This window comes from Grammomys surdaster, unplaced genomic scaffold (assembly GCF_004785775.1).
Source record: "Grammomys surdaster isolate TR1022 unplaced genomic scaffold, NIH_TR_1.0 126313, whole genome shotgun sequence".
Classification (NCBI taxonomy): Eukaryota; Metazoa; Chordata; class Mammalia; order Rodentia; family Muridae; genus Grammomys; species Grammomys surdaster.
In genome coordinates, this window is record NW_021621113.1 from 4,759,945 (window position 1) to 4,785,184 (window position 25,240).

At 50.6% G+C, this 25,240-nt stretch overlaps 1 protein-coding gene across 3 annotated transcripts in view; it reads right to left on the reverse strand.

Moving 5' to 3' along the window:
* The window catches only part of Ptpru (protein tyrosine phosphatase receptor type U), a 74,343-nt gene that overhangs the window by 46,175 nt on the left and 2,928 nt on the right, over positions 1–25,240 (reverse strand). For 2 of the 3 annotated variants that reach the window (XM_028759555.1, XM_028759554.1), the window contains exons 2-7: positions 13,766–13,897; positions 10,593–10,864; positions 10,074–10,155; positions 9,854–9,969; positions 9,413–9,587; positions 8,684–8,977 (exon numbers count right to left, since the gene is read on the reverse strand). In XM_028759555.1, coding sequence (XP_028615388.1) covers positions 8,684–8,977; positions 9,413–9,587; positions 9,854–9,969; positions 10,074–10,155; positions 10,593–10,864; positions 13,766–13,897 — 1,071 coding nt within the window. Of the gene's footprint in view, positions 1–8,683; positions 8,978–9,412; positions 9,588–9,853; positions 9,970–10,073; positions 10,156–10,592; positions 10,865–13,765; positions 13,898–22,505; positions 22,569–25,240 lie in introns of those variants that run through there. The other variant, XM_028759556.1, reaches the window with a different exon arrangement.

Here is a 25,240-nt window from a genome sequence, read left to right on the forward strand (position 1 = left end):
TCCCTCTGTCTGCCTTGGCCAGCCTGTGATCTTAATCAAACCTCTGAGAAGAAGGAAGCCAAAATGCTTCCAAGGATCCTTTATCCCTCGCTACCTGATTCCGGGACATTTGAATCCATGCCTCAATAGTTCTGTGGGTGCCTTCCTTTCAAGAGTCCCATCAGAGACCTTAGGACCCCTTTATGAGCAGTTGAGAAGACCCTGTAACCCTTTTGGAGGTTAAGGAGGACCCTGAGGTCACTATCCATGACAATTTACTCAGCAGCCCACTTATAGAAGGTACATCTGGAAACATCGGTTCACACTCCCAACACAGGAGTGCACGGGTGACAATTGTCAACCTAGAAGCTGAGCACAGCAAGTTCCTGATCCCACCCAGCTTTCATTTCTTCCATGGGCTAGTCAAGAGGCAAGTCTTCAGCCCTATATGCAGCCAACAGAGAGAGGTTTCAGATTTCATAACCTGCTAACAAAGCCTACCCCTTCTCCCCAAAAGCCAACACTCCCAAGTCACCCACAGACCTGTGTGTGTGTGTGTGTGTATGTGTGTGTGCGCGCGTGCGCACGCACACGCACGCGCTTACCTGCCATCTTGCTCAGCAGTGTGACTTGGTCTCTGTTCTGCAGCTCTGGGTTGGCCTGTGTGTGCACTGTACCAGGGTATCTACAGGAGCCAGTTTGCCACACTTGTCTTTCCTCTTGTGAGAATGGGTCTCAGACCAGCTCTGCCCACGCTACCCTGTGCCTGGAATACTGCCCCCCTTTCTTCCTGTCCTTCAGTTACTTGCTTCCTTGCCTTCCTGCGGGATTTGAAAGACAGGTCAAGTTCAAGGTACACTGGCTAGACAGAAGCTTAAGACTTCAGTAAGCAAGACTGCAGGGGGTCCCACCAGCAGCAGCAGCATAAGCCTGGCTCCTGGTGATCAGTCTTTCTAAGGAAGATCCTAGGCTCAGAATTTCCACGCCTTCCCAGTTTTCAAAAAAGTTATAGATTCAGAAGTTTTATATTTCAATATCCAGATTTCTGAGTCCTAACAACCCACTCAGGCTCCTTAAAAGCACTGCTTAGGACTCAAGACAGCAGCCTCTGCCATGGAGGGTAAATGCTAGCTTAGGTGGCCATCTCCCTTTCTAGTAGCTGGGTGACCCTGGTCTGCCCAAGAAAGGCTCATTTGCCTCTTCTCTCCGATCCTAAGCAGATCTGGGGCTCAAACACCGTGTTGACCAAGACTAGTATGCTGACTGAAGGGTGTGACTCCAAGAGTCTCTCTACTTCCAAAAACTACCTGCCATAGGGCACTCTCTAAGACACACTGGCAAGAAGGAGCTCGGGGAGCAAGAATCCCTGTCCAAGTGAATTCCACAGGCCACTCAGATACCAGAGGGGAGGGCACTTGGGAAAGGAGGACACAAGGGGCTTCTGTTAAATTAACCCAGCATGGGTTGACTGTAGTAATGCCAGCAAGGAAACTGCCTCAGTCCCATGGAAGGAGCTTCAAACAGGGCCAAGTGCATCTAAGTTCACACCCTACATCCACTCCTCATTACCTCTGCAACTCCAGAAAAGTTACCTAACCCTTCTGAATTACTCAGGTCAGTGGAAGAAATAATGCTCACTTTAAACCTGTGACTTATCCCAGCACTGGGTGAGAATCGGTCAGAGGACCAGAAGTTCTAGGTCATCCTCAACTACCAAGTAAGTTCAAGGCCATCCTGAGGCACATAAGACCCTGCTCCCAAAACAAACAACAAAACCAGCTCCTTTAAAGACCAAATATAAGCCAGTAACGGGCCTGTGACCCCAGCACTTAGGAGGTAGAAGCTAGAGCCGTGGTTCTCCACCTTCTTAATGATGTGCCCCTTTAATACGGTTCATCATGTTGTGCTACTTCATAACTGCCATTTTGCCACTGCTAGGAATCGTCATGTGAATGTCTGTATTTTCTAATAGTCTTAGGTGACCCCTATGAAAGGGCCATCCAACCCCCCAAGGAGTTCCAAGGACCTGTGGGCTAGAGGACCAAGACGTCAAGGTCAAGGTTATCCTCGGCTACATAGTTATTAGGGGTTGGCTTGGGCTATATGAGATCATGCCTCAAAATAAACATAAGAAAAAGGGAACGATAAGCATCTCATGGGACCTGGTAAACCAGAACACCTAGCTAATAGTAATCAATAAAGAAACACGTGCGCCAAAGCGAGACTTCTGTAGCAACATGAATTAGCGGAAGCATGCCGCAAAGCAATAACACGTCCAAGCCCTTCTTCTAATCACTCCTGACTGTTTACCCTAAAGAATACGATTCAGGAGAATAAAAGGAACAGTAAGCATTTAATTTTTCGATGTCGTATTACAATAATAAGGATATAGAGACAAACAACCCAGCAATCTGGGGACACAGTGGATGTCTGCTGGCAATAACATAATTACAAACAGTGTCGCACACGGACCAGCACCGAGCAAACCGAAGCAGAATCCTGAGCGCTCGCTCCATCCCAATGGCAAGCATATGAAAATGCGCACTGAAGACATATGGAAGGAGACTGGAACAAGACAGAAAATTTAAGGCAGCTGTTGAGCTAGGATGGTGATTCAGAGGGCTTTTTTTTTAAGCCTTTTACTGGTGCAATATTATTGTTTTTACTGTAAATAATAGAGTAGCGGGAATTGTGGGCCTGCAGAGCCTGACAACACAGCTGCCCAAGAGCAAAACAACCCCAGGCCGGGCTCCAGGGCGGTAATGACAATGGCAAAGAGGATCTACCCACCCGGACCCTGCCCCATCCCCACCCTTGGCCAGCCTGAGGAAAGTGTTTACCTGACACTAGTGGGCACCTGGTCCCAGGCAGGGGAAGTCCCAACGTCAGCACTCATTGGAAATCCAGAGGTGCCAGCTGTGGTGACTAATGCTGACTCTCAATCTAAAGGACCTAAAACCGCCTGGAATCAAGTCTCTGGGCATGCCTGTGTGGGATGTTCTTGATGAGGTTAACGGAGGTAGGAAGAACCACCTTAGATGAGGGTGGTACTGCACCGTGACTTGGATCCCAAACTGAATAGAAAGGAGCCGGGAAACCGAGCACCAGTACCCAGTATCCTGTCCTCACTTACTACCTGCCGTGTGGCCAGCTGCTTCACACTCCAGCTGCCCTGACATCCTCGTCATGATGGACTGTACCCTCAAACTGTGAGCCAAGATAAACACTTCCTCAAGTTGTTTTTATCACAGCAGCAGGGAAGAAACCAAGACACCAGCTCTGCCCCTGGCTCTGCTGTGCATCACCGTGCAGATTTGGTCAAGTGACTGAATCTCTGGATCTTATTCACCTGCGAAATGGGAACGGTCAAAAATTAAGACTGTTTGGTAATAGCATTCAGGTCATGGGGAACTGAGCCCCAGGCTGCAGGGGGCCGTAGCTTCTAGCCATAAAGAATGGCTCAAACTCGGCCTGACTGCTTAGTTCCACCTGCAGAATCATATCCCCAGGTATCAAAAGCAACCCACACTCTGCTCCCAGACAAACCACAAAAATAACTGTACATCCTGGTAGCTCTGTGTGTGTGTGTATGTGTGTGTGTGTACATGCTGGAGTCCTCTGCCTCCACTCAATGCCCCGCACAGTGATTACAGGCACACACTACCCCCCTTGTCTCTATTATGTCGCTGGTGGCAAGCACTTTATTGACTAAGCCATTTCCCCAGCCCCACAACCTGGGTTCTTGACCTGCTGTCTGATTGCAAGCAGGTCTCATCCCCACCCCTACACACACTCAGGGGAATGCAACAGCGATTTTCCATGGGCCTCAAGCCCTGATTTCTTTTCTTCTAAGTGGCAAATCAAAAATGCCTTTGAAACATGAAGCACACCATATTGATGACGGCTGTCACTTCTGGAGTGCCTGTGGTGTGCCAGGCATGCTACTTCACACGTATGTAATGCACTCCCCTACCTCCGCCCAAATTAACCCAAACCCAGCAGGACCCAAGGATCAGCTCCCAAGTCCATCTCCTCATTTACACTCCCCAAAAATCTAAACGGGCCTTTCAACCTCAACAGTACTAACACTTTAGATCAGATACTGTCCCTGGACAGCTGTCCCTGGCCTCTACCTCTTCATGCTAGTAGCACCCATCACCAGTAGCCAGTATGGCAGGCAGCATGTCTCCAGACACCACCAAACTCTCCTGGGAGAGCGAATCACCCCCATTGAGAACACTGACGAGAGAGATGGAATCCTGCCACGTGGCTTTAAATGCCATCAACACCAACACCCTCTCTGTACTGACAACTTTCGGATTCGTGCCAGCAGCCAGCACCCTTCCCTCAGCCCCTCCATCATCCATCCAGCTGCCTGGTAGTGATAGCCACTGGCACATTGAATGGTATCTCACATCATTGTGTGCAAGGCACCTGATCTATGACACTCCCCAGGTCAGCTCCCCACCCCCAGCTCCGCTGCTGCGGGCTCCTTTGCAGTATGTGACAGCTCCATCCATCCAGTTACTCAAGCTAAACACCTTGGAGCATCCTGGGCCCCCTCTATTTCTTTCTTCTTCATCCCTTAGCAGATCTGTCAGCAGATGCCGCTGACTTCAGAACCCCCCAAGCGGAGCAGCTTGTCGTCCTCGCTGTCATCCTGGTCACTTCCACTGGGCTCCTGGCTCCTGTCTCTGGCTGCAATAACTGCGGGCGCTTCCTGTGTGTCTCCTTCAGGAACCTTTGCCCTCTGTCACAGTTTGGCTCTCTGTTGCTATGATAAACAACATGACCAAAGCAGCTTGGGGAAGAAAATATGTACTTGGTTTATTTGGCTTACACTTCCACACCATGGTCCATCATCCAGGGCAAGAGCTCAAGGCAGGAACGGAAGCAGAGCAGAGACCACAGAGATCTCTCTCCTCTCCTTCCCTCTTCCCTTCTCTCCTCTCTCCTCCCCTCCCCTCCCCTCCCCTCCTTCATTCTCCCTCTCCCTCTCCCCCTCCCTCTCTCTTTCTCTCTCTTTCACACATTGCTTAGCCTGCTTTCTTATAAAACCTAAGTTCTCCTGCCTCAAGGCCACCCACAGTGGGCGAGGCCCTCCCATATCAATCATTAACCAAGAAAATGCCCACCGATATGCTTACAGGACAATCTGATGTAAGCACTTCCTCCATTCATGATCCCTCTTCTGGATGCCCTGTTTGTGTCCAGCTAAGAAAACACTAGCCAGTACACCTTCCTACAGTCAATCCTCCGTGAAATCTCCAGAGCAGGCCTGACCGCCAGTTGCGCATGCTCACTCCTTGGCCCACCAGTTGCACATGCTCAATCTTGCTCCCCAACCCAGCTCTCCGACCTTGCTCACTCGCCCGGTGACTCTGACATCCCAAGCCCTGTTTATACGTCTTCTCTCACAGGTCTCCCCACGCCTCCGGGCCTTGGCACTCAAAGGTCTGCCTGTCTGGACTGTTTCCTCCCTAGCTGTACCGCTAGAACACACCACCTGGCTCAGCCCCTCACCTCCTGCATGACTCTGCTCAAATGTGAGCCATCTCAGTAAGACAGTCCTTCAGCTTTTTAGAAATAACAATCCTCCGCCCCCTCCCGTCCCCGCCCTGATTTATTCCTCCTCACGCACTTATCACCATCTGACAGACTATATATTCCTTGTTTATTTATTTATCGTCTGCCTCCTTCTGCCAGGACACAAGCTCCCTGCAGAGTCTTAAGAGGACTCAAACGCTGGTGGGCTCTGTCTAGAGTGCAGCCATGTAACCCTAGCAACTGTAACATTATCTGGCACATAATAGACACTCAGTAAACACCGGTTGCCCGAATCTTTATGCTGCCCCATATGGTAGAGATGAATGTTGTTCCCACTTACAAAACAAGAAGAATGAAGCTCGCAGTGGGTACATCACCCCACCCACACCCCTCAGCTAGAAGGCAATCACCACAGTGACACTGACCCACCAACCAAGTACCTCTCTCTCTCCCAAAGTCTGGCATTCCATTAGATTTTTGTTGGCCCACAAATCAGCTTTTAATAACACTTAAGAATATGAATTGCAGGCTGTCAAGATGGCTCAGTAGGTAAAAAATGCTTGCTGTCAAGCTTGACAACTTGAGTTCGATCCGCAGGACTCACGGTGGAAGGAGAGAACAGACTCCAGTAAGCTATCCTCCAGTCTCCACACGTGCACGGGGGCGAGCACATGCCCACACATAGACAAACACTAAGTAAATAAATTTACCAATGAAATGACATGTAGTATCAATTGTAAAAACCGTTTGACTCTCAACCTTAAGCATCATACATTCTTCAAAATAGACCATGAATGTAAAGATGGAACCGTTACACTCTTAGAAATAAAATAAAAGAAGAAATAGAAAAAGATTTTTGGCAACTAGGGCTAGGCAGGGAACTCTTATGCTTAACTCCAAAAGCACTGGGCAATTTGAGAAACAGAAATTCATCAAAATGTAAAATGTTTGCTCTCGATCCGTGTAAAGACAATGAGGAGACACGATCCCTACTAGGGGAAACGCCTCCAGATTATAATCCAATAACCCATTGATGCATTAATAATACGTTCTAGGTACATCTAGTATCTAGAACGCATAAAGACTTCTCAAAACTCTATAGGAAAAAAAAGCAATTCCATTAAGAAAGAGCAGTGCTAGGAGCAGGCTGAGCAGGCGATCCGCTGAGCAGCGCGGCGGTGGCGTCATGTGTGGAAAGATGTTCAGCAACACTAGACTTACAGAAATGCAAATCAGGACCATGAAAGGGAAGAGGACTCTGCCATTTAAAGGAATCGCTGCTCTAGGAGAGATCCTGGGGTTCAGTCCCCAGCAACTGCGTCAGGTGATTCACATCTATCTGTGTGACTCCAGCTCTGGGGGTGGGGGGGACCCAGGGCTCTCTTCTGACCTCCTCAGGTACCTGAGCTCATAAGTGCACATCCTACCAGCACACACACACACACACCAGCAAAAACACTATAAACCACCATGCATGGTTGTATTGTATAAAACACCTACAAAACTAAATCAAGAGAGATGAAAAGTAGACTTGTGTTTACTTCAGGATTAGGATGAACTGGGCAACCGTTAAATGACATAAGGTTCCCACTTAAGAGTGATGACGTGTTCCAAAACCAATCATTAATAGTTGTGCAATGGCAGAGATACTTAACGCCTCTAAACTGTGAACTTTAGTGAGTGACATGGACGAATGTGGATCATATTGCAATAAATCCGTTACAAAAAAAAAAATAGAAGCAATTCCAAAAAGGTTATATACTGCATGTTGTCATTTATGGAACATTCTAGAGAGGAGAAAACTCTAGAAATGAAGGCCTGGTCTGTGGTTACCAAGGGGTGGGAGGAGGAAGAGAGAGGTGAGTGTGGTCTAAAACAGCAATGGGCATTGTCTACAGGGACACCGACTGCTTGGGCTTCCCACTGCATACACACACCTACACAGGCCATAAATTACTCAAAACTAATTACACATACAGAGGCACACAAACACCGGAAACTGGGGGAGTCTGTTAAGATATCTCTGGAGTCTGCCAGGCGGTGGTGGCGCACGCCTTTAATCCCAGCACTTGGGAGGCAGAGGCAGGCGGATCTCTGAGTTCGAGAGTTCGAGGCTAGCCTGGTCTACAGAGTGAGTTCCAGGACAGCCAGGGCTCCACAGAGAAACCCTGTCTCGAAAAAACCAAAAAACCAAAAAACCAAAAAAAAAAAAAAAACAAAAAGATATCTCTGGAGTCTATGGATGTCAATTTGTTGTTACACATTTTTGTTATGTTGTATATATTATTTTTCAACTGGCTTGGGGGGAGAGGGCACAAGCATACCGTAGCACACATCTGGAAGTCAGAGGACATCTTATGAGAATGGGTTCTCGCCTTCTATCCTGTGAGTCTCTATGCCGTCAGGGTTGACAGCAAGCACCTTTTACCTACTGAGCCATCTTGCCAGCCTCAGATGTCACTCTTTATTGTAAAATTAAACCATAGTTATCTAAAATAGAACTACTGTGGAAAACATGACAGAGTGAGGAGGACCTGTGTTCTTACAACAGCACCTGAATCTACATGGAGGCTTATCACTAAGAAAACTTCAGAACAACAGCACACTGATATCACAGAGAAACCTGCCCATTTCTCTTATTAGTCTTCTGGGTCCAGGTGCATCAGGGGTCCTTAGCGATTGCTACTTTATCCTCCTAAACAAGGAAGAACTGACTTCCCACTCAGTGCCCGGCCCAGGGAACCCAAACAAAATCCGTCACACAACATTTTGAATTGATAGTGTTTAAGAATCTGCACCTAGCCAATTAAGAGTTCTGGTCCCATCTCTGCCCCTTACTGGCGGTGTGTTCTTTGCCCAGTCACCTAACATCTCTGTCTCAATCACCTCATCTGTGATATAGGTATGAGAACAACCTATCACAGGGCTCTGGTAAGTGTCCTGGTTTGTTTTCTTGGTCTGCCTTTTAGGTTTGGTTTGGTTGTGTCGGGGCGGGGAGTGGTATTGTCTTTTTCTTTCTCTTTTTTGTTTATCTTGCTTTATTTTTTGAGACAAGCTACGGAGAAATAGCCCAGGCTATTTTCTATATGTGTCAATAAATGTGTATGTGTCAGAAGGCCCTGCTGCCTCAGCGGAAGAGTGCCTTCCCGCAGCCCACCTGCGCACTTGGTCCGGCTGATCAGTGGTGGCCCCGGGCGGCCTGTGCCTCCATCTCCCGGGCGCGTGAGCAGCACGCTGATCTCATACTCAGTGTCCGGGTCCAGATGCCACAGTTTGTAGGTCTGCAGGTTGACAGCGTGCACCTCGGCCCACGGGCCCCGTGCCATGCGGTACTCGATCTCTTTGCGCACGATCGGCCCGTCGCCAATGATGGAGTTGGTGTTGAGCTGGATGATGAGGTAGGTGGGGCCTGCACGCAGCAGCTGTGGGGGCGCGATGGGGGTGGGGGGCTCTGCGAGGATATGCAGAAGAGGAGGAGCCTACTAATGCCACCATGTGGCCCTAGAACGCCATAACTTAGCCACGCCCACTCCGAACTCCCAAGCTTAGGCCTGGGGGACCCCCGGCACACTCGCTGGGTTAGCACCTGGAAGGCGCATGGAGATTCAGTCCCGCTCCGTGTCCTCCTCTCATGCGGTCAGCCTATTCCCCAACTCGACCACACTGTTCAGGTCACAGCTAGAAACTAACTCTGCAACCTATTCCACCCCCATCATGAGACCCTCTCTGTCCTCCCAGGTCCCTCAAGCTGCTACCAAGCATTCGGCTAAATCTGCCCTGGGAACCCCACCAAGTCCTCTAAGGAGCTAGCTCCATGCACAACTCTACGAACTCCGCCCTATCCTGTCCCCACCCGTCCAGCCTTCCTCAAGGCCAATCCACTGACCTTTGACGATGAGCTCTGCGAAGTTGGAGACTCCAGCACCACGCGGGGCCTGGGACACGCAACGGTACAGATCCTGCTCTGCGCGGCCTACCGAGGCCAGTGGAAAAGTGGCCAGGAAGCGCCGGTGGCTGATGTGCCTCACCCCGGCCGCAGGCACCAGCATCCCACTCTGCCGCTGAAGAGAAAAAGGGATGGGAGAGTCAGGAAGCATTCCACCCTGGCACTGTATGTGAGTCCCTACTTTCCCAGGGGCATTTGAGGATGCTGGAAAATGCTGGCCCATCCTGGGGTTAGGGGGATCCAAGCTGGCAGGGCACAGCCTGGGGGAGGCAAGACACAGTGTATATAGATGCTGGTGTATGAAGGGAGGACTCCAAACCCCAGAAGGGAACCAAGGCCTCCTCTACCTTCCTGAGCCAAGTCTCTGTGGGCCACCCTCACCTGCAGGAAGAAGCGTTCCGCCTCTGCAGCTCTGCCCGCTGCCATGCACTGGAAGGATGCATTCTGGCCCGCGTTGACCTCCACGTCTCCAAGGCGGGAGAAGTGAGGGGCCTTTGCTGTGGGAAAACAGGCAGAACCCCAGCATGAGCTGGGCCTGCGTGCCCTGCAGGCAGGAGCCAAGGCTACCCTCATCCCTATGGTCGAGTGGACTGGGGCTCACCGCACGGATAGCTGAATAGCAAGATGTCGTCTAAGCCTATGTAGCCCTTGTGGTCTGGGGAGATAAGGGCCTCAAACAGCACCTGCGGGAATGGGAGGCCAATTGTCAAGGTGACGTCCCTCCAGCCCAGCTTGGCCCCAGCCCGCCTCTCTCCTCCATCCAATGCCAACCCAGCTCACACAGACCCTCACTATCAAGCCGACTGGTTCAGGGCTGTGGGCAGAGAAAGTAAAGTCAGGGTCAAGGCTAGAAGTTTCATCCCAACTGTGACAACTTCCTCAAAGCAGCAGAATTCTTCTAGTCAGACAGAATTTCCAGTTGTGTCCTGTTCCAACTCAACATTGTTCAGGCCTTTGACTCTGTACTCACACTGACCCCAGACTAACTCCAAACTCAACCCCAGATTCACTCCTGATGCCGAACAGCTATCAATCCCAGCCTAACCTGGTGTCAGGGTGGCCTGCCCCTGCCCTTACCTCCAAGCCCAAGCAAGCTGACCGATGACTAAACCCAGCCCACCTGATACTCATTGGGCCAGAAGGTGCTGACAGCCAACTCAGCCTGGTGCCACTGACGGCCGTGGGATCCAGTCATATTCCACACGGCACTGCCCAGAGGGCCCCCATTCACGCGCACATAGACACCCAGGGTGCCTGGGCTGTGGCCATCCCTGCTATACAGGAAGTAGCTGAACTGCACACAATGGGTGTCGTTCTCACTCAGGGTCTGGAAGATGATATGTGCCCTCTGGCCTGGAGCATGCTGGGAAGCGTTGACCATCAAGTAGGCACCTGGAGAGAGAAAAGGAAGAGGCAGGAAGCAAGGAGACCTTAGGGGAAGCCAAGGTCATGCTCAGACAGGACAGAAACAAAGCTGCCACCAGGAATCAAGCAAAAGTTTGGGCTCTTAAGTTCTCGAATGGGGCAGGTCCCTCCCCTCCACCAGGGTCTGTTTCCCAAAGAAGAGGACTAGGAAGGAAAAAAACACAACTCAACCTTGTCAAAAAATTCATGCAGCCCTTCACCATCCAAAAGTCACCACTTTCCTTAGCCCCGTGTTAGGTCATACATCACAGGGCCAGTCCCCTGAGGACACTGATTCCAAAGTGTCACACAGTCCCCCACCCCAACCCCCAACCCCACACCACACCGTGTGCTTGCCTCTGGCTCTGATCATTCATAGAGCCTGTGACAGCCTTGCTACCAGCCTGTCATGCCTCAGGCCTTTGCTGTGTCCTCACACACAGGCTCCAGAGCCCAAGCTTGATGAATATGTAGGACAGACTGAATGAAAGGATTAACTTCCCTTCCCACCCACACCGGATTCCCACACAAACACCACAGGTTCCAATCAGAAGACCCTCAATGTGTGATGGGGATGGCGGGGAATGTCTCAGACCTTGGCTGGGGATTATGACTTCTCTTGGAGTGAGGGGGATGCAGACGCCAAGAAGATGCCCAAAGCCACCCTTGCACAGCACCCACAGGCACTGCCTCCTCCCAGACTTGGCTGACTGCACATTCTGAGCCTGCTCAGGAGGGCTCCCCAGGGACTCAGCTAAAGGGATCTCATTCATCTCTGTGAGCCTGGAGCCCTGTGAAGGTGGCTGCAGCCTGTGTCCTGCAGGAGTAGGGAATGAACGTCCGGGTCCCTATCCCCCACTAGAATCTTAGAAGGGACACATCCTAGCCAGACACTTGCTAGCCAGCTCCTAAGGTAGCTCCCTCTTCCAGTGTGACACTTCTTGCCCCCTCCTCTGTTCCCTGCAGCCCTCCCTGCTCTGACATGTACCCCTCCACCCCGAGAGCTCTCTTTTCTTCCTTCTGCTCTCCCCTGAAAGCAAATCTCCTTGCTTCATCCCTGTCCACCTGAACTCCCCTAGACTGACTATCCACCAAGCTCACCCCTCCGCCCAGACCTAGGTGTTCCCTGAGTCACCAAGGAAGAAAAAGACCACAGGTCTGGAAAACATGAATCGACACCAGATCCTTATACCTGAATGCCTCCTAAGACCTGGAAAGAGGGGCTGGGTCTGAGGGTGCACGGAGGTCACACAGAGACCCTGCAGGGGGGTACCTTTATGCATCCTCCTCAGACAAGCTAAACAGCAATGCCTCTGAAATATATACAAGGATGGAGAACCCTGAAGAGAAGAGACACACCCAGAGTGACACAGATGGGCAATGACCAGAGAGGTAGGGAGGGTCATGATGGAAACTGAGTCTGCTTCCAGAGGCCAGCTGGCGCCAGACAGCCCCAAAAGATCTCTCACCTACAGCTGCTAGTCCACCCACCACTAAGAACCGCCACCGCCCTGGCCCACTCTTGCCAGCAGATGACATGTTGGCTATGCTGGGAGTTGAACAGCCGAAGCCCTGGGCCACCTCTATAACAGGACACGGGAGGGAGACTCTAGCTCTCGGTTCTGATGTTGCCTCAGTCTATCCTATAATACTTCATCAGTAATAAACTGGCTTATCTGGCCTTGATCTCTCTTATCCTTTTTCCTTTTAAAAAGACGATTGTGATGGTTTGTATATGCTTGGCCTAGGGAGTGGCACTATTAGAAGGTGTGGCCCTGTTGGAGAAGGTGTGGCCTTGTTGGAGTAGGTGTGTCACTGTGAGCGTGGGCTTTAAGACCCTCATCCTAGCTGCCTGGAAGCAAGTATTCTGCTAGCAGCCTTCAGATGAAGATGTAGAACTCTCAGCTCCTCTTGCACTATGCCTGCCTGGATGCTGCCATGCTCCTACCTTGAAGATAATGGACTGAACCTCTGAACCTGTAAACCAATTAAATGTATAAGAATTACCTTGGTCATGGTGCCTGTTCACAGCAGTAAAACCCGAACTAAGACAACATATATTTTTAAATTTTATGTATTTGGGTGTTTTGCCTTCATGTCTGCATACCAAATGCGTGAAATTTCTTAAGAGGCCATGAGAAGGCATTGGATCCCCTGGAACTGGAGCTGGTTGTGAGCTGCTGTATGGTGCTGGTACTCGAACCCAGGTCCTCTGAAAAGGGAGCTAGTGTTTTTAATCACTGAGCCATCTCTTCAGCCCTCTTTTCCTTTTTCTTCCAGTTTTATTTTGGGGGCAGTATCTTACCAAGTAGTCCAGGCTAGCCTCAAACTTGTGACCCTCTTGCTTCATGTCTATTCTTCTCGTAATTTTCAGTTGATTCTGTCCCCAGTGAGGAGAGCTACTAGTTGCTAGGCACTCTCAAGTATCTTTAACAATAGCAACTATACAACTGACACCCTGTGTGTGTCATCTCTGTGCCCTGTGTTATGGGCCACTGTTCTCCCATTTCACAGTCAAAACAACAAAGGCTCAGAGAAGTTGAGCAGCTTACTAGAGGCCACTGAGCTGGCAAGATGATGGGGCTGGGATTTGAATGTCTTCATGATTCTGGAATGAGTGTTCTCAAGGCCGTCATTTGAGTAGGAGACCAGTACTAGAATCCACATTTAGCCTCCGGACTCCCAGTCTAGTGTTGAAGTGTACATCATTAAGTCGAAGTTGGGAAGGGTCCAGGGTATCCCAAGGGATATACTGGGCAGTGGTATATCCAGAGACCCCATGTCACCTCCTCTAGGTATCTTCAAATCCCAGGAAAAGCAGGAGACTCTGGGGAAGAACTAGAGAAGCACTGGAAGTAGAGAAGTAACACTGATGGAGGGCAGGCTCACCGTGGGGCAGGTCTGCAGGGGTCCGGGTGCCAGGATGGATCCGCACTTGCTCCCACTGGAAGTCATCATACTGAGCCTGGCTGAACTCGCAGGGCACGACCGGGTCACTCGCCTCCTCAAAGGTGCAGCCAGCTGTGAGGACAGGGCCTGGTTGGTTAAGCTCAGGCAAGGCCACTGACCAGGAGGACCCCAACACAACACTTCAGGTTCCCCCCATTGACCCCACCTTCAGCTCAGACTACCCTCTTTCCTCCTTGTCATGGCTCCCTCCGACTAACAAAGTTCTCCTACCCTCCTCTACCCCAACACCCTCCCCTCATTGTCCCTTCCCAATACCAAGACTTCACACATTGGCCACTTTCTCATTGCTTCCCAGGATCCCCAACAGCTCAACCATCCATCAAGGCTGTCCTTAATAAAAACAATCATCATTCTTGTTGCATCATACAGCCTCAAACCAGCTTCCAAGGTCAGCACTAGATTCGTCCCATTTTACAGGCCTGGAAATGGAGGCCTAGCACAGCATGATGCTAAGCACCAAACACAGAATGTCATTTTCTGTGTCCAGTGACACAATGTGATAGACAGCAAAGAGATTAATTCACTCAACCATGACCCAAAGTCAATCAACTTCGATCTCTGTCCCCAGGGATGTGACACAGTGAGGTCCTGTGTGGATTGAATATGTTTGACTGGAGGATGTTAATTCTGGCAACTGGAGATCAAGATCAATAATCTGAATTTGACAGAGGAGGTGACCGAGGTTCTGAGAAACGAGGCCTTTGCCCATGGTACAATACAACAGTAGCTCAGTGGTGGACGCTGGAGACGTGGGACAGACTTGGGATTCAGTCTTGGCTTTGCCATTTGCCATTCCTAGCAAATATGTGTGCTACTGGTTCCCAGATGAGGAAGAGTAACCGGATTTGAATCCATGCTCACTGGAAGCTCACAGTCCCCAATCTGAGAAGGGGAGAATGAGCTCCTTCTCAAGAAGAAGAAGGCAGGACAGTTGTAAGCCAGCAGGTGATGTCAGTAAGCTCTGGATGGGATGGGAGTGCCTTCCCTTTGAGGACTGACTGTGTTCATTTCACCTGTTTGCATGTTTCCACGGCCCGGTAAGGCGACACAGGATAACACACAGGCAGAGGGAGGCGCGACTGAGCTCCTCACTGTTGGGGTCTCTCAACTCCTTAAACGCCACCAGAGAGTGGGAAACAATGGGATGTGTGTGTCAGCCTGCACCAGGCAGACAGGGGGTAGTGAGAGAGTTGGTGCAGGGAACCCCACAGTGCTTTGTGTCTCTTTGTCTGAAAAGCTCCAGTCAGCGCTGTGCCCTGAGGCATGAGGTAAGTGAGTTTTAATGTCATCTTTGTTGGAAGGGGCCCAGCTCTCCCCTTGCAAAAAGCCCACAGTGTGGCACAGAAAGAAAGGGTGGCCAGAGAGTGGTCTTCCTAGCAAGGGAAGCACTTCCTGCCCGTGGAGGTCCCAGCCAACCACAGGGGCAGACTATAGAAAAAAGTAAGATTTAGATCCCAGGCTGGAATCAGGTCCTTCTAATTCCTACACAAAGGCAAAGTAGAAGCCCCAGGCATCTCCTCCAGGGCCCTATCAGGCCTGAGGTAACCAGCCCTGTGGTTTCTTCCCAACAGCCCTGAACCAGGCACAAGACTGGACAGGCCTCCCGTCCCATCCAGAGCTTACTGACCTCAGACTAACAGTCAGACTGGGGTCTCTACTAGAGAAACCTAACCTCCTGACCTAATACATGATTCCCCCGGTGACTGACCTTAGCCAGAGTGGCTCCCTTTTGACTGTGCCTGGCCAGAGTGACCCCAGTCTTATTCATATCCCCTAAACGTCAGGCAAACATCAGTGGCCACCAGACTCCCTGACTCCTGCCCTCTACCAGATGTTCTCTCTACGTGACCACAGTCAGGATGACCTCAGGCATGGATTCGAATTATCCAGGGTGACCTCTTAGCCAGAGTGACCATTCTCACTAATCCCTAGTCAGCCCCAGACCTGGGCCTCTGGGCCAGGCCCAGTTCAACTTCATCTCTTAGAGAACAACATCTCCCAAAGGTGAGAGCATCTCACCCCCACCCCCAACCCCAGCTCTCCCAGTGAACAGCCAGTTCTTCATCATCACCACTAGGGGCGCCCATTACCACCACGTCTGCCCTGACTACCAAACCCAGCCAGCATGAGGGACTCAGGGTTTACATAGTGACATGGTAATTTCTGTCATACAGATGGATTCAGTGTAATGCTCAGAGATGACCAGGGGCCACACAGCCACTGTGATCAGAAGACACAAATTAAATCACCTGTCTTTACCCAACGAGAGTAGACAAAGTAAGACTGATATAGTTTCACACTCAAGGCCCGTCTGTCTCCCCCGACAATGTGGTGCAGGATGATTAGTGATGGGCACCATGAGAGGCACAAGAATGACTAAGGGATGGGGGGCGGGGCGGGGTCGGGATCCAGGGCTGGGGGCGGGGCGGGGGCGGGATCCGGGGGGGGGGGGGGGGGGGGGGGGGGCGTGATTCAGTCATAGGGGAGCTTTACCTAGCATAGGTGAGGCCCTAGGTTTGATCCACAACACGGGGAGGAGGTGCGGGAAGGAAAAGAAAGATGTTCTATCTTTCTTTGGGCAGCTTCCTAAACTCCTGACCAAATACATGATTTGGAGCAAAGATGGGGAAATGGAAGCTGAGAAGGGTGAAGGTTAAAGGGCACAAAACGGGTTGTCGGCACAAGGAGTTGGCTCTGAGCTGAGCCTAGGGCCACAGAGTGAAGGGAGGAAGAAGGAAAACCCAGTTTGTCCCCAGCAAAGGGAGGAGCTCAGGTTGGCTAACAGGATGGGAAACAAGAGGCTGAGGCCAGTTCTTAAAAAGCCGTAGATGCCAGGGTGAGGAGTTGAACCTCATGTTGAACTGGGGAGCCCTAGGAGGTGCTAGAGCAAAGAATGCCTGGATTCTGACAGTTCAAGCAGGTAGCTTTTCCCAGAGCGACAAGGTCAGGTTGTAGGGGGACCTGAGCTATCATCCTGCATACAAACAGCATGCGCATGCACGCATGCGCGAGCACACACACACTTTCCCCAGACCAACTCAAGTTCTGAGGCACAGTCAGTCAGGAGACAGAGGGAGAAGACAAGGCCCCTCTTTGGGTACCTCATCTCTGCAGAGAGCTCTCAGGGAGGGTGGGTTGAATCAATACAGGACCCCAGTGCTCCTCCAGCCCCAGTTCCAACTTGCCCAGCAACATTCCTCTGCTAATCTCCCCAATCTGTCCAGGCGGTTGCCTGAGCAACCGTCAACCACAATTTGGGAAGAAGGGGAATGGCTTATCCACATCCGGCAGGCTGGATGATGTCAGGGACCAGCAACCTCTAGAGAAACTGGGAGGGATCCCCCCCAGGAGGTCTCACCTCTCCCCACCCCCCCATCCCTCCCTCCCTCTCTCCCTCACCCCCAATGTGTGTGTGTGTGTGTGTGTGTGTGTGTGTGTGGCCTAGCTGTGACCATGACAGGACAACTGGAACAAAACATTCAACTAAGATCAGAGAATCTGCATCTTAGCTCTGTTGTGTTCCTGGGTCCCTTCATGACTTAGCATGTGACCTGCCTTCTCTGCCTTCTCTGCCCATAGTCAGGATGACCTCAGACTAACAGATGCTAACCAGGATGATCTCTTAGACAGCATGACCCTTTCTCATTGATCTCTGGCCGCCCTCAGCCCTGGGTCTCTAGACCAGCCCTTAGTCAGCTCCTCAGTGAAATAGGAACAGGGGTTATGCCTCTGATTTCGGTTGCGTGGTGATGCACCCCTCTAATCCTGGGATCAGAGATGGAGGAGTAGACATGAGGATCAGAAGTTGGGGGTCATCCTCAGCCCCATGAAGGAGTTCCAGACCAGGTTGGGATCCATGAGATCCTATCTCAAATAAACCAACAGTAATAGCAACAGAACCAACTAGGGGTGTCCTGGGGGAAAGGTATGCATAGAAGGGCATGGGTGACTGCCAGCATGGGGCTCTCAGAGATACTGTAAAGCTGGCTCATGAGCACAAATATATAGATACATTCTATGGTGGGCACGAGCCTGCGGAAGCTGGGTATTTGTATAGAGCAGGAAGAATTGGTGCACACGCACACATGCCCGCATGTGTGTGGGGGGACGTGGACATGGGCATGGGCATGTGTGAGTGCGCACGAGTGTGTGAGCATGTGTGTGTGTGTGTGTGTGTGTGTGTGTGTGTGAGAGAGAGAGAGAGAGAGAGAGAGAGAGAGCATGTATGTGCTGCATCAGCTTGTCTGTCCTCTAGCCAGGTCAGACAAGGGATATGGTCTGGGCCTACCGCACCTGCAGCCAAGTTTTCTGAAGACCTTGAGTAAACAGAGTTTGTTTGTGATGAGATTTTCATTCTCTCTGTTTTGTCAACAAAATGTCCAGTTCCCAGGGGTAGTCCCAGAAGAAACAAAACTTCTCCAGGCAAATTGTAAATATATAGGCTGGGACCTCACACAGCCAGTCACAACCCAAGCATAGCCTAGGGACCCCATATACAATCCCAACAACAAGACCAATCTCTTTCACTATCCCTCCCTCTTCTAGGTCACTGAACTCAACCCTGGGCATTCTTGCCCAACTCAGCCCTGTCCCAGACGGTCTGCCCCAACTCTGGCTGCACTTTAGGCCTGCTTAGCTCTTACCTCCTCCCTCCCTAAAGTCAGGGACTAGCTCTTATGCCTTTGAAGCCCATCCCCAAGCCTTGTATATAACAGTTGGCCAACTGTGCCCAGACTTGTTAACACCAAGATCACAACTGGTCAAACATCCACCAGCTGCACTAAGTTCAAGGATGTAACTATAGCCTAGAATAGTCCAGACTATTGTATAGTATACAGTATAATATAGTATAGTACATAGTGTAGTATAGTATATAGTGTAGTATAGTATATAGTATAGCATTAGTATATAGTATATAAGTCTATAGATTGTATATAGTGTAGTATGGCATAGTATACAGTATAGTATTAGTATAGTATCTAGTATATAGATTGTATATAGTATATAGTATAGTATATAGATAGTATACAGTGTAGTATAGTATATAGTATAGTATTAGTATAGTATACAGTATATAGATAGTATATAGCATGGTATAGTATATAATATACTATAGTATAATTATAATAGGCTGTACTATACTATAGACTTGGTCAACACATCTAAATGGAGGTCTGGCATTCGGAGTTGTCTACCAGAACCCTGAGTAATTTGCAGGAAGCACAGCAGGGCTGGCAGCAAAGTAACCACACAGAGTTCCACAACCAACAAGACCACCAAGGCTTGGCCACAAGCAGGAAAACCACCTAAGGCTGAAACCACCTAAGGAGCCAACACAGAGCCAACATCCTGCTATCTCCACTGAGTATGAAAGGAAGCCATCTGTACCTGAGAAACTCACAGCAGACCCTTCCCCATCTCTATGGCCAACACAGAGCATGAATTCCAGAGTTGACGAGAGGGCTGGATCTGGAGATAAGGGGAGGGACTCACTGTGCAGAAGAACACATAGATCCTCTGCACAGCAAATGCCCTACACCACATCCAGATAAAGACATACTGCGGGCTAAACAGTGCAGGTGTGCACAGACCCCATGCAGAGGGAGGGCCATGCATTGCTGTGATGGGGTGTGCTGAAGATACAGAGTCCAACAGACAGAATCCTGTCATTCTGTGCAAGGCTGCAGAGCACACAGCACACACACACACACACACACATACATACACACACACACACACACACACAGCACTTACATCCACTAGGCATGGAAGAGCTGGTCAGGGCTGTGCAGTGTGGAATCACATTCATCTTGGGTGTGCGTCACTATGTGGGGTTGTGGCAGAATGGAAGGTGGTAGGTTCAAGCCTTTTTTCTGTTCCAGTCACCAGCATGAGACCTGGTACAGAACAGGAGCCTCCTCACAGAAAAAGTCTGCCCAGTATAGGCATGCGGACTGGTACAGAGATACAGGAAGGGAAGGATGGAACACCATCCAGAACCAAGCACCAGGGATGGCAATGTAGTCCTCAGGAGCCGGGTATGTGCAGACTCCAGGGATGAGTGAGCCGTGGCACAAAATCAAAGCACCGTGATGACGCTACCTGGAACAGTGGATTTAGTTCAAGGGCTCTGGGTCTGGAAACTCAGCGGAGTGCTCACAATCTGGCAGGAAGCCATTTCCTCTCAATGGAAACATCCCCTTTTGGAGGGAGGGAAGAGGAGACAGTCACAGCAACTTAGCGGGCTTTGAGAAGCTTGGGAAGTTACAGGATTCAGGAGACCTTCTCCAAGGTTATGTAAGCAGTAACAGCTCCTGGAGAGAGAAGACTCCCCGAAAGCTGCCAGGGATGAGGGGGATGAGGTTCTCGAGAGTCATTCCCCGTGCAGGGGTGGGCTTTTCCTAAACGCAGTTGCTTTAGAATTACCAGTGTCTCTGTGAGGAACTCCACTAAACTCAGTGCGACGAGCTAGACTCAGATGGAATCGTTTCTTTGGTCTGTGAATAGATGTTTATTCACGTCTCCCCAGGAAAAGTCACACAAGGCAACCCTCCAGAGAACAGATGCATGACAAGGTTGACTCTGGGTGGCAGTCCTGTGCCATTCAGAAGCAATGCAAACCTCAAGCTCTCCCCACAACAAGCAAAGAGTGCCCAGGTGATGTACAATATGAAGCAGGGACACTCTGCCTTGAGGACACACAAAGATGTCACCCTCTCAGGGCTGTCCACAGAAAGTGTCCACAGCCAGCACCTGGACACCTCCATTGTAACACTCAGGGGAAAGCTCCTGAACTGAGATGGCAGCGTGCAGAGGAGCTATGCCTGGAAATAGGAGGGTCTGAATGGCCAGGGCCGTGCAGATGCCCACTGCAAAAAAAAAAAAAAAAAAAAAAATTCAGTGCACCAGGTACCAACATACAGTATAGCGGCAGTAGGCCATGTGTTGGCAGTGAACTGCCACATGAGGTGCTGTGCCCAAAGTCCAGGTGAGTCTACATGCCGGATGAGACAGACTGTCCTAAAGGTAGACATGCAGAGAGGTTTTAGAAAGCCATCTCGGACATGGTAGGGTTCTCTATCCAGACACCCAGAAAGGGCTTCGTTCCTGATATAACCCTGGTATCCAGCAGAGTGGGTACCACATCATGGATGAGAGCCACAAGGACACACATGGCAGGACAGCTGCAGGATGGAGGTTCTGAGCAGCAGAATGCTGCAGATACAGAGCATGCGGAAGCTCCAGAGAAACCCCACGTCACCATGGCCCAGCACCCCTAAGTCACAGTGCAGTACAAGGGATACCAGGTCCGAAACACCCAGAGCAGACCGGGCCAGAGATACAGTGCCTCTAGCTACTGTGAGACAGGCATAGGTACACTGCGAAGGTGCTGTGGGAAGCACAGTAGAAGTCTCTTGGGAGCTGTACTGGTGGGGAGTCCCTCAGCACCCCCAGTTCTGCCATGATGAACTGCCTGTGAGACAGAGGCCCAGCCCACTTCCACTATCCTGTGGGCTTCTGTCCACTGTCACTCCCCCCACTCTCCAACATCTTCCAGAGACTCAGGGGCACAGGATGAAGGCACTGCCACCCGACCGAAGGACAGGCGGTACCAAACTCAGCACACTCTCCAGGTGTTCCTCTCTGACAAGGCCTTTGAGCACTGGCAGGCAGACAATAGGTTTGGATTCTACTGAAAATCATTTGGACAATTACAGTGCATCACCTGGCCCCCAGCCCAGGGTAGGGCAGTATGAGGCAGGATGGGGGAGACAGAGGGAGGGGCCCATTGGATTAGAGCCTGGCATAGGATGAGGGATGAACAGGAGGGAGATGGGGGAAAAGAACCAGCCCCAACAAGCCTGGATCCTCACTCCTCCCCCAACCACCACCATCACCTCTCGCCAGGCCTGGACTTCATCAGCAGCCAAGAGCAAACTTTTCCAAGCCCACAGGAGGCCTGCAAACACTCACACACACATATTTAAGAATAATTCACACTCCTGTGGTGCTTGCTATGTGCCAGGATGTGTTCTAGACTAAATATGTCCAAATATAAAACCAACATCCCATCATCCTGGACACTGTGCAACATCTCCATCCTCATCTCCCAAGTAGGATCATTCCAAGGCCCAGAGAAGTCATTATCCACCTAGATGTCACACAGCTAGAAACACTGGAACCAGAATGAGAACTCAGATGGTGTGGTCTCGGAGCCTGTGTTCCAACCCCATCACACTCTAGGTGAAAACACGCATATATTTACACACATACACCTGACCAGGATCCACACATAAACACACACACATGCTCATTCTGAACAACACGCATCCCACTCTCTCAGCTGAGATTCACCCATCTCCAGATAGGCTTCGGTCACCTCTCAGTTGTCATCAGTGTCCCCAGCTGTCTCTCATCTGCCCACTCTTTGTCCCCCAGCTGACCCTCGACCTAGTCATTCCTCTGACACCACCTGTCTCATTGCCAGCTGTCCCAAGCTCTCATATATCTCCATCACGGCTACCCCCAGTCCCCAGACCTGTCCCCTCTAGCCTGACTGAGGTCCTACCTACAGCTATCCCCAAGCCTACTTCCCACTACTCCCTCCTAATCCTTTCACTAGCTTCTCCTTCAAGCCTCAGCAATGGTCTACACTCACCCCAAGTGCCTTCCTCTTGTTCCCTTGGGTCCATTTCTAAGTCCTGGGCTCCGTGCGGTGGAAATCTACTCAAGACTCTCATGGGTCACACGGGCACAGCATCTTCAGAGGTGACCACCACAGGGGGTCCCCACCACTTAGAAAAGCGGCTTATGATCGTCATGTAAGCCTTGGGAGAAAAGTCCACCCCACTGCCTCACCCAGTGGGTGGGGACAGGGTACCTTTACTGTGCTGGTGACAACAGGAGCTGGACCACCAACATGGAGCTGGACTACGGGAGCTGAGCGTCTCAGCAAAAGGCACTGGAGATAGGGACAGGGAGAGAGAGACCTGTCCAGGGCACAGCAGGCTCTGGGTCATAAAGCAGATGGGAAGCAGCGGAGTTTAGAGACAAATGTCACGTAGGAGGCTGATTCCTAAAGAATGGGCTGCCTGGGCTGCCATGTTAGGGTTGGGGTTCAGCTTTGAGAGCAGGGGAGACCTGAGGCAAGGGAGTGACCGCACACTGTGACAGCCTTATAAAGGCCACTTGGGTCACAGGGCAGAGGAGCAGCTACTGGGACAGGCAAGATGGAGTGAATGAAGACTGTTGAGGGCTGGGTGCATTCAGCTGCTGCAGGGCAAATGTCTGTCCACATCAGCTCCACTGTCCGCACAGACCGGGCCACACTAAAGCTCTGTAGGGCTTATCTTCTTAGACCAGTGGTTCTCACCCTTCCTCATGCTGTGGCCCTTTAATACAGCCCCTCATGCTGTGGTGACCCCAACCATAAAGTTATTCTCATTGCTTCTTCATAACTGTAAATTTCCTACTGTTATGAATCACAGTAGAAATCTCTAATATGCAGGATATCTGATATCCGATCCCTGATGGGGTCAGGACCCACTGGTTGAGAACCACTGTTTTAGATGGTCCCCAGAACATTCTCCAAGGGTGGGAACAGCTTCTACTGGCACTTTCCAGTATGCTGACGACCACTAGCAATGTGTAACAGTTGATGTCTCAAAACTTGGCTACTGCAACTGATGAACTAAATTAGTATTTTAATTAGTCATACCTAATTTAAATCCAATAGCCACATTTGAGTAACAGGCCACCACTGCAAAGAAAGAGCATTGCCATCACCATGGAAGGCTCTGTCGGTGGTTATGATGCTCTGGACTGATGGCCATGGACCCACAGAACCTGGAGGCACCCACCTGCAGTTCCTCTGCACCCCAATATTCACATATGCTAGGATAGGTGCACCCACTCTGAGGCACCTACTCACCCAGACAATTCCACCATTCTAGGAATGAGGTGTTAGGGGCTCCCCCGATATGTCAAAGCAGCTGTTTCTCCCCAACTCCCAACTCAGGTCTAGCCATACCAAGCTTATCAGGCCGCCCTGAGAGGCCACACACACACATACTCTGTGCCCTTGCCCTCCATTTCACACACATGTACAAACACACACATGACCCACTCTGGATTCCTAGGCCACAGGATAACAACTGTATACATCTGTCTGCCTCTCCAGCTCAGGGACAGACCCTTGGGATGCAAGAGGGCTCTACCTAGCCCAAGACCCCCCAACTGAGGATTAAAGGGGTGTCCGCCTAACATGGACCCTCCTTCCTCCCTCCTCCCTCTTCCCTCCTTCCTCCTCCCTCCTCCCGATATTCAGTCTAACCGTTGAGACTCCAAGCCTCACCAACGGTTGTCCGATCACAGTAAGCTGAAACTCTCTGGATTGGACAAGCGGAGCCAGCTGCTAGGGGTGGGGCCAGGCTAGGGGGAGGCAGTGGCGGCAGTCTAGGGGGAGGGGCCTCCCTGCAAGAGCCCTCTCTCTTCAGTCTCTGCCAGGGACTCAACCTCTTTAACTCACAGCTCCCAGATGACACTTTCCGGACACAGCCTTTTCACAACATGACACCATCCGCCGGCAGAATCTTCCAGATTCTTACCGAGAGGGAAGAAAAAAAAAAAACCTCTTCCTTCCCTTCTGCCTTCAATGGAGTCATTGCGCCCCCATCTGGCATCTCCAGCTCTGAATTTGACCCACTTGACTCCACTCATTCACTCATTCATTCATTCTTTTTTTTTTTAACACGAAAAGTTGTCCTGACTAGCATGGAATTCACCACGCAACTCAGATTGACCTCAAACTTGCAATCAATCTTCCTGCCCCAGCGCCTCCCGCTTCCCAGTGCTTGGATTACAGGACTGAACTGTATCAGCCAGCTTCCTTCATTCGTGAATGTCACAGCCATTTACCTGGACTAGAAGGCTCAGACCTTGTGCCTGGCGCTAAGTATTTGAAGGTGCAGGGTGACTTTTCTCATAGAATTCCTGATCTCATAAAGGGTAGCAGGACCAAGAGACTGTAATTAAGATATTATATAAAAACCTAATCGTCTCCTCCCTTCCCTCTCCTGGGCTCAAACAGAGAAAAACCAAGGAAGGCTTCAAGGAGGAAGAGATATCTAAGCTGAGAGACAAACTAGGAGCTCACATAGGAAACTGTGGAGTCACAGAGTCCTGGAGAGAAAGCAGTTTGTACAAGGCGCAGAGAAGAGATCGTGGATTGTGGGTATTTAAGGACTACTGGTAGATAAGGCTAGCCAGAACACAGAATCCTAGAACAAGATGAGGTGGACCAGGCAGGGGCTAGAACACTGACGGGGGCTGAGAAGGAAAGACCTTAACTCTGAAAGTAACTGGGAGCTTTGATGGGGATTCGAAGAGGGGTTT